Genomic DNA, 10,000 nt, shown 5'->3' with positions numbered 1-10,000 from the left:
ATATATTCCTCCTAGAATGTTTTCTCTTTGTGGGTTATTGTGTGCAGAATTCACACAATAGCAAATGTAATCTGTGAACAGCTGAATGAATACTAGTATTAACTTTAACAACTCAATTCAGGTGTTCTGTGGTCGGATATAAAGCAGCAGAGTGAAGAGGAAGAGGAGCGATCATGCCGAAGAAAGCAAAGAAAGGTGGAGGTAAAGGTGGAGGAAAGACGGAGGAGGAGAAGCTGTTGTACCTGCAGCAGAGAGCTCAGGCGGAGGAGGAGATGGCCAAGCAGAAAGAGGAGATCCTCACACAGTTCCTGAAGGTAACTCAGGTGTACATGTGCATTTCCAGGTGAACCGACAGGTGAACAGCTCAACTGTCTGCAGTGTTCTAGTCCGACTGTAGTTTCAACAGCTCATTAAAGTCTAAGTAGCAGTTCAACTGTTTTCATTCACTTTTATTTACATGAAGAAATTAATTGATCAACCTTCAACTGACACTTTAACTCCTGTCAGTAGTTCAGATCTTACTGAGGCTTCAACACTTCACACATTTTAATCACTGTAAGTTTAATGAAGAATCTAAACTTTTATGTTTTGTGTAATTTTTCACCAAATTTTCAGAATAAAATGTAGCTCTTTCAAAGTAAAACAAAGTTTTTTATACTCGTGCATGAAGCCAATAAACTATCCAACTAAAACCAGAAACAAATCAGTATTTTCTGTGTGTCTGTGTGTTTGAAACCAGGACAAGTTGCAGAGGGAGGAGAGGAACACGGCGGTGAACCTGATGAAGCTGAACGAAGGCTGGAGGTCGATCCTCCGTCAGACTCGAACCACCGAGCTGCGTGAAGACATCACGGTGCTCAGTCAGACGTTTGAGAGGCGCCTGGATGCCCTGGACAGCATCATCAAGGTGAATGATCAGATCCTCCTTCTCAGTCTTCATGCCGGACATCAACGTGTCTGACTTCCTGTTTGTCTGTGTTGCAGAATCTGGAGGGCGACCTGCAGGAGGCGGAGCGTCAGTCTGCTCAGGTGCGGCGGATTCACCTGCAGCATCTGGAGCGTCTGCGGGCTCAGCGAGACAAACGGCTGATGTTTGTGCAGCAGCAGTGGGAGAACGGCCTGCAGCACCTCAGCTCCATGTTCAGCTCTGAGAGGTCAGTGTGAGGCTCCCCAGCGCCCCCTACAGACGGCCTGCAGGGCCCGTTACAGCAGAACCAGAACCACCAACACACTGATGGTTAAACACTCCAGTGATCCGTCTGTTTCCATGTTTAAAGTACTGTTAACCCTTCAGTGTCCAGAGGAGCCGCATGAAGGCTCAGACTGCCTCGACTTGAAAGTTCAAGTTTGAAAAAGAAACTAATGTGTTGGTGTGGAGAGAAGTGAGCTGAGCAGACTTCTGTAGCACATCTGCATTGTGGGTAATGTAGGAAACAGGTTGACAAGAATGTGTTGAATACAAAAGAGGAAATCTGGTTCTGCTGCGTCGAAAAACTGTCCATCATGAGTTTCAGGGTCCAGACTCACCAAACTGACATTGAACAATGAACATATTCCTGTTTCTCTGCCAAAAGGCTGCATTTGAACGCACCACAAAGATTACAGCTGATGGTCAACCAGCTCGCACGTTCTCCAGAACAAACGTGAGGCAAATTACTCAGGCGTCTTGATTACAAAGTCAGTGATGACTCAGATAGAGTTGAAAACACTGAACTAAGGTGAGGATTTCTGGTGATGCTGTGTCTGAAAGTATCAGCGCTGATGTTCACAGTGACATCATGACGTTAACGTCTCTGATGTCCAGACAGTCATGAACAACGATGGAGGATAACATTCAGTAATCATGGCCGCCTGCAGACACAGAGCTGTACGATGACACATCTCCTGGACTGAGACAGGACAGGAAGGAGCTGTGGGAGGAAAGTGATGGAAACACGTCTCAGCACAGCAGAGCTCTGATCCATCTGAACAAACATTTTAAACGTAGTTCACTTGTCGTCTGGCCGACAGACCTGACACAGCATGATGATGATTGAGTCAGACCACAGAGAAATCTCCTTCACGGGCTCTCGTCCACATCTGCGCGTCTACGTCTGACTTTCACACAGCTGCGTTCTGTGTGAGCAGATATTTATCTTCACAGTTTATCTTAACGCACCATGAAAGAAGAAAACTCTCCACAGCAGCAGGCGGCGGTCGTCTGTATTCATAACTCTGACGTGATGATGGTGGACATTTAGATTCAGATTCAAATCCCTCTTTACAAGAGGAAGAAAAAGTGGTGGTGTCACTAAAATCCTCAGTTAGCATCACTTTGCTGCATGCTGATCTGTAATCTCTGTTTCAGGAAACAGACGCAGGCGAGCCGTCTGCAACAGCGAGCTGATCTGGAGGACGCCATGTTCTCTTTAGAGCAGCAACACAAAGCAGCGATGGACGAGATCCACACGCTGTACAAAGACAGCCTCGCAGCGTACGAGAGCGCTCACGACGACAGGGTAACTGACAGAAGCAGCTCTCTCTGCTCCTCCAGTCTGACGTACAGGTGTCTGACAGACAGGTGTGTCTCCTGTCTCCTCTCTGTGGACAGGTAGCTGTTCTGGTCCAGGAGAACCAGCACAAGCTGGAGGAGAAGAACCTCCAGAACCAGGAGCTAGTGCAGATCTGCAGTGATGAAGCTAAGAAGGTCGATGATCTGATCGCCAACAACCAACGACTCATCCAGAAGACCAACGCAGACATGAGGAACGTCAAGAGTCTGCAGGTCGGTGGAGCCGCTCAATCAATGATCTGGTTTTAAGATGCATCCATGTAATCTGCAACGTGGCGTCCCATCCTCAGAGTCAGACGTGAAGTTGAGCAGAGATGGGTCCACAAGACGTTTAGCATGATGTAACGTAGGCCTCCATCTTGTTTCCTTCCTCTGTCAGGATCTTGTCATCCAGCTGAGGGACAGGCTGAACTCCAGAAAGAAAAAGAACCAGTTGGTGGAGCAGGACCTGACGGCCGCCAGAGACCAGATGAAGAGAAAGATTCTGGAGCTCCGGGAGCAGCTGACTCGGACTCGGAAGGCAGCGAGGAAACAACTCACCGACCTCTCCGTGCAGGGACACAACGCCACCAAGAGACTGGAGGCCGTCATCGCCAAGGTGAAGCCTCTCCTCTGTTTGTTGTCAGCTGTCCGCTGTCTGCTCTTGTTCACCTCTTCTCTCTGTGGGCTGCAGGGGGAGAAGGTTCTGAACGTGGCTGAGATGTGTCAGAAGCTGGAGAACAGGCAGAGGAACCTCTCAGCATTGTTCTCTGCAGAGGATCCCAGAACAGAGACGCACGAGCCAGCAGAGGTAGGACGTGATCAGACCTGCAGTGTTTCAACCGTGAGGGTGATAGTTTAATGATAGATTAGTTTGAGTAATTTGTTATGAACAAAAACTCTCCATTCTGTGATGTCAGCATGATGAATGTGAATAACTAGTGGTTTCTGTCCTGACAGTGAACTGAAGATCTTTGTGCTGTTGTTGAGACACTGATCAACATGTTTTTATCACATTTTAGAGACCAAACAACTAATTCATGAGTTGAGACAATAATCCACAGAGTAGTCCTCACAGTCTGTCCTCCAGGAGACGTTCAGGTACTGGTGTAAAAACAGACGCTGGTAAAAGTAGAAGTACTGATTCATCAAATTTACTCCAGTAAAGTAATAGATTACAGGCTCTGACATGTACTCAGAGTATCAGAGTAAAAAGTCTCCCTCTGAAGGACATTTGTGGTCAAAGCTAACTGAAGCTCACGTCATATTAATAGAATTCAAAGACTATTAAAGTTAAAGGTAGAATCAGCAGGATTTGTCCCAACGGTTCCTGAACGCACCACAAAGACAGTTGATTTTTGAGTCTCATTCCCAGGACGTCAAATAGACACATGTTGGGTTGGTAAAGCATCCCGAGCAGCAACAAAGAGAAAACAGTTGAAACAAACAGACAGAAGCAGGTGAGCAGCAGGTGTGTCGTCCTCACTGACCTGTGTTTCCACCTGTAGGGGGCGCCAGCGTTCCCGGAGCTGCAGCAGGTGACGAGGAGCATCAACTCCGCCGTGCTGCAGCGAGAAGCTCTCAAGAAACACAAACACGACCTGACCAGAGAGAACCAGCAGCTCAGACTTCTGCTGCGTCAGCACCTGGAAGGCATCACGGTCAGCGACAGCGCCCTCGACGGACCCCGCGCTCTGCTCGCCGTGAGCCCGGCGCCGACCACCACGACTCCACTGGACAACAAGAGACGCCACACCGTCATCGAGGGCGTCCACGCTGTCAAACACTCACTGTAGAACTCTGGGACGTAAAGACGACCTGTTCATCATGACATAAATGACACGACTTCACCGGCTGTTAAAGGTCCAACTGAACGATGGCTGATTGTTGAGTCTCATCCCAACTCTCACATACTGATTCTGGATTGGTCGATCGGGCCAAAGCGTCAGTATTTGAGGAGCTGGGATGAGACTCAACAAGTAGCCATCTACAACTGGGTCCTTCTGAAGTTTGTTCTTAATGCTCAGTTTGATCAAACATTGTTTTCTTTCATGACGTATTAAATAAACTTTACTCATGTTAAAGGTTATAAATTGACATCTGAAGGCCGTCGTTGTTAAAATAATTCTGCGATAATTTAGAACTGGAGGAAGGAGATCAGAGTCAGCTCAAAGTTCAAACAAGGTTTTAATCTTGTACAAGAGGAGCATTCAGAGAGCAACACGCAGGTCTGTTACAGAGTGAAGACTGAAGAGAAAAGCATGGTATTTATCTCTCTCTGTGGGTGTTTTCACTCAAATAGTTACTAATTTATGTCCTGCACTTCAAGGAATAATTCACAGAGAAGGAAGTGACAACCTTCAGTGGTCACTCAATATCTTACATAGGTCATAAAACAACACAAAGGGTCATAAAATAACCTAAAACAAGGTTGCAAGTTACAGGTCATGTTGAACAGTTACATTGAACATTCCTATGTAAGACTTCAGTTCACATCTCTCTTCATGAAGTACAACATTTCCATCACAGTCGTCAGATCACCTTCATCAGGTGTGTCTGATTTTGTTTCAGTGCCTCAAGTAGAATAGAAGTTTATTGTCATTGTTTCAGAAACAACGAAACACAGTTAGCAGCTCTTCATTTAGACAAATAAACAGAAATATAAACAGTATTAAAAAAGATACAAATCCTAACATATATATATAACAATACAATGTATACAAGATAAATAGAAAGAAAGATAAAAAGTCAGATAAAGAAATCTGAACATGTTTGATCAAAGCTGAAACACACAAACTGCTGTGTGTTCCTGAACGCATCATAGCTCTGGTTTGGACTCATCAGGTTTCTTACAAGAAGAACTGATTTAATTATTGATTACTGCTGAATGATTTACTCAGTACCTGAGAGGCCTGATCAAGAAAAATCTTACAGCACCTGAGATTAAATACAAACAAACTCGAGTATCAAAGTAATTTATATTTAGGGCATCTGTCAGCAACTTTTCATACATTCATACACTGATGGTGCCGACCAGCACATCAGGAGCAGTTTGGGGTTCAGTGTCTTGCTCAAAGACACGTCAACATGCAGACCAGTGGAATCAAACCAGCGACCTGCTGGCTCTACCCCTGAACCAGAGACGCCCCAGTTTCCTGGCTGTAGAAGTACTTGAGCTGAGTTAGTGTGGATTTTCTGTTTTGTGCAAGTGAAAGAAACATCCAACGGTGTCACATTATTTTGTATCAGATATCAGTGGGTCAGAACCAGAACACCAACACCTTCACTGACCTCAGTTATGTCTTTAACTGTTTAATTACAAAGAAACATGAAATCAAATGTTGAAACTTCCCACTGAACAGTCAGGAGACCATCTGGGCCTCAGAGCTCCACTCACTCACCTGATGGGACTCACCTGTGTGAGCAGCCTCAGCAGCACACCTGCAGCTACTTCAGGGACTCTTCTCCCAGATCAGTCAGGTGACCTTTCTACTACTTGTTCTAGTCGTTGTTCGCTGTATGAGAGCAGAGGAAACTTTGTCGACACTCATCACAACACTTGCAGACAACTTGTTTTAAAAAGGCTTCATTGATGATTCTGAATTAAACACATCACTGTTTAACAGCACTGAAGCTGCTGAGGAGTGAGACATCTGTCTTCTCTCCTATCTCTGATTATTGCACATGCGCAGTACTGATCAGGCGGCTGACGGGCTCGGACCTCACAGAATCCACAAACAGCGTTACTTTTTAAAGATTACATGGAATAATATTCATGATTAGTAAATATCAAAGTAATTAGATAGATAGATAGATAGATAGATAGATAGATAGATAGATAGATAGATAGATAGATAGATAGTGTATCATATTAATGATCCCAGACTGGGAAATTATTTTGTTACAGCAGTAGTGGGTCAGCAAATAAAACACTTTGTACATAACATAAATAGAATCCAATATATACATAGTGTATATATACAACGCACAGTGTGCTATAAACAATAAACAATAATAATATATACAACAAAACAAAATATGCAAAATATACTATAACAATAATAATATACAACAAAACAGTAGAGAGACCAGAGTTCTCTGTCAGGCAGAGGTGAGAGAGTTGTTGTATAAAGTGATGGATTGTGGCAGGAAAGATTTCCTGTATCTGTTGCTACGACAGCGAAGCTGAAGCAAGTCTTCCGGAGAAGGTGCTCCGCTGTCTGACCAGTGTGAGTTGGAGAGGGTGGAGAGGATTATCCATGATGGATAACAGTTTTTTCAGTGTCCTCCTCTCCACCACAGCCTCCAGAGTGTCCTGTTTGCAGCCAATCACAGAGCCAGCCTTCCTGATCAGTTTGTTGAGTCTGTTGGTGTCGCTGGCTCCGATGCTGCTTCCCCAACAAACCACAGCAAAGAAAAGAACACTGGCCACCACAGACTGATAAAAGATCTCCAACATCTTGCTGCACACGTCGAAGGATCTCAGCTTCCTCAGGAAGTAAAGTCTGCTCATCCCCTTCTTGTAAACAGCTTCAGTGTTAGATATCCAGTCCAGTCTGTGGTTGATGGTAACACCCAGGTACTTGTAATCCTCCACCGCCTCCACATCCCTTCCCAGAATGCACAGAGGTTGGAAAGCCGTCTTCCTCTTCTTCCTGAAATCTATCACCATCTCTCTGGTCTTGCTGATGTTCAGCCGCAGGTGATTCTGTCCAGTCCACTCCACAAAGTTGTCTACCAGTGCCCTGTACTCCTCCTCCTGTCCCTCACTTATACACCCAACAACAGCCGAGTCGTCAGAAAACTTTTGCAGGTGACACGACCCGGTGTTGTACTGAAAGTCAGTGGTGTATAAGGTGAACAGGAAAGGAGACAGTACAGTCCCCTGTGGAGCTCCTGTATCACTAACCACCGCATCAGACAGAACACTGCCCATACGGACAAACTGTGGCCTGCCTGTCAGGTAGTCAGTAATCCAGGAGATCATTGTGTCGTCTACACCCATCACCCGCAGCTTCTCCCCCAGTAGCAGTGGCTGAATAGTCATGATACTTAGGTATTCAAGTGTCAAAGTAATTTATGGCAGTTAAAGTACTTAAAGTAAAATTTGTAAACTTGAAAGTATTTCAAAAATGTTATAAAGGTGATGGAATGTAACTGAATACATCTACTCAAGTACAATGTTGAGGTACTTGTACTTTACCTGAGTGTCTCTACCCAGAGGAAAATTTTACTGCTCAAAGCTTGCTCCTTTGTGGCTATGGAGCCGTAAAGGAGCTCAATGAGAGTTCTCATTTCAGTCTCTTTTTGTAGTCTTTTTTGGTCTCAAACATTTCTCATTTGTTTCTCCTAAAATTCCTTAGGAGCAATAGGTGAGACTTGAGACTTTACTGCTTAAACCTCGCTCCTTTCCAGCACTGGGGACATTCTGAAACTTCATTGAGAGCTTGATGAGATCTCCTTTGAAACTTACAGGGAGCCCAAGTCGAGATTTTCTGCACCTGTTTCTCAGGAGAAACAATTGAGAAACAGGAGATCAGCCACAGCCTCACTTTGGTCTCACATAGATCTCATAGTTGTCTAGGAGAAATGAATGAGACACTACTGAGATCTATTTTCCAATTTTCGTTTCCTCTGGGTATTTTCTGCTACTTTATACTTCCACTACACTACACTGTTGTGATAACTTTAGTTACTAGTTACTTTAGAGATTACATGCTGCATCAGAGACAAAAGTAAATCATTTTATATTCATTTATTTTATTGAACATGGGATGTTAAAAACACAAACAGTGATTCCAATAATTAGTTTTGGTCCCCCGCTATTGGACAGCACTGAGGAAGGGTGCTCCAAATTGCCAGAGCCTTAGGAAGATATGTCTATGTCTCCTTTCTGTTTTAGTTTACTTTTCTTGGTTATGTCTCTACGTGATCTTTACTTCCTTTGGCCTAACAGAAATTTTTTGTTGTGGTTCTCACAACTGGGGTGGGTTAGGGATTTTCCTATATATGTCTTTTAATTTTGCATTGTAATTTCTGTTTATTTATTTTGGGCAACAACTAATAGTAATAAAAACAGCAACATAGTTATTTGTTCTCAGCAGTATGTACTAACAGCGATACCCATGTCGAATGGCAGCTAATATGAATGACTTGAATATCATCTCTTGGAATGTTAAAGGTTTAGGTAACCTCTCTAAAAGGATGAAAATAATATCTGTCCTGAAGGATGATAAAGCAGATGTCGTCTTCTTACAGGAAACCTACCTATCTAATATTGAACATACCAAACAGATTGGGTAGGTCAAGTTTATTTTTCATCATGCAAATCTCACAGTAGAGGAACATGTATTTTACTGAATCGAGATGTACATTTTATTTGGGGCAAATTAATTACAGATCCAAATGGCAGGTTTGTTATGATTTCAGGCACCCTTGGTACCCCAGTGACTGTTTTAAACATTTATGCTCCTAACTCAGATGAGCCGTCCTATATTTCGGACATGGTACTACTGTTTAACGAGAACTGTAAAGGGCAGGGTGTCTTGGGGGGAGACCTCAACGTAACTTTGTGTTCAAGAGATAAATCTAATCTAAATCTAAAGTCAAGGCCTCCAAGCCTAAATCTGCTGAGGTCCTCTTTGAACTGAGTGCGGATTGTGGTCTAACTGATGTTTGGCGGGAATTAAATCCTGGTGTTAGAGATTACACTTTTTTTTCTAATGTCCACATCTCTTATTCTCGATTAGATTACTTTTTTGTTCCCTCTAATTATATGTATATGATATCTAAGTGTAGAATAAATCCAATTATCCTCTCAGACCATTCCAGAATCCACCTAACGATCCAAGGAAAAGTTTATCTCTAAGCGATGGAGATTTAATTCTTCTCTTCTTAAAGATAACGAATTTAAATCAACCATACGTGTCTGGATATTACATTTTATTAAAGAAAACATAGACCCCTCTTTAGAGCCCAATATTATTTGGGAGGCATCAAAAGCTACATTGTACATCTTATCAAACAAAAAGATTATGAATTTGGTAAACAAAAGGTAAATTATTAGCTTATCAAATAAAGAAGGAGCAAGCTGAAAAGACTATAAAATCAGTATACTTTATGGATAATAAAACATCCTATCACCCTAAAGAGATCAATCAAACCTTTTTTAACTTCTATAATAATCTTTACAAATCACAAAGAGGACACTTACAGGAAAAATTGGAGGATTACCTCAGTTAAATTAAGTTACTTGAAGTCTCTACCCCTGACCAGCATTCCTTAAATTCACCATTTACAGAGGTAGAAATACTGGCTACAATTAATTCAGTGCCGTTAAATAAAAGCCCAGGACCTGACGGTTTCTCAGTAGACTTTTATAAGAGTTTATCTTTATGGCAATGGTGAATAACTTCTGTAAGAAAAAAATACTCCCTCAGACAATGAACCTGGCTCACATTAGTGTTCTAC

At 43.0% G+C, this 10,000-nt stretch overlaps 2 protein-coding genes across 3 annotated transcripts in view; both read left to right on the top strand.

The window, feature by feature from the left end:
- The window catches only part of LOC115566214 (dynein regulatory complex subunit 2-like), a 5,342-nt gene extending 715 nt beyond the window's left edge, over positions 1-4,627 (top strand). Inside the window, exons 2-10 of one of the 2 annotated variants that reach the window (XR_003980960.1) lie at positions 122-314; positions 740-907; positions 985-1,154; positions 2,348-2,498; positions 2,591-2,764; positions 2,931-3,149; positions 3,225-3,341; positions 4,039-4,405; positions 4,495-4,627. Coding sequence is in view for 1 of the 2 variants with exons in the window: in XM_030391984.1 (XP_030247844.1) it covers positions 174-314; positions 740-907; positions 985-1,154; positions 2,348-2,498; positions 2,591-2,764; positions 2,931-3,149; positions 3,225-3,341; positions 4,039-4,326 (1,428 nt within the window). In the remaining variant the exon portion in view is untranslated. Of the gene's footprint in view, positions 1-121; positions 315-739; positions 908-984; positions 1,155-2,347; positions 2,499-2,590; positions 2,765-2,930; positions 3,150-3,224; positions 3,342-4,038 lie in introns of both variants that reach the window. The other variant, XM_030391984.1, reaches the window with a different exon arrangement.
- The window catches only part of LOC115566212 (cochlin), a 45,843-nt gene that overhangs the window by 25,317 nt on the left and 10,526 nt on the right, over positions 1-10,000 (top strand). The window lies entirely within an intron of this gene.

This window comes from Sparus aurata, chromosome 16 (assembly GCF_900880675.1).
Source record: "Sparus aurata chromosome 16, fSpaAur1.1, whole genome shotgun sequence".
NCBI lineage: Eukaryota > Metazoa > Chordata > Actinopteri > Spariformes > Sparidae > Sparus > Sparus aurata.
The sequence above is the reverse complement of the archived record's forward strand: the minus strand, read 5'-3'. Positions and strand labels throughout refer to the sequence as shown.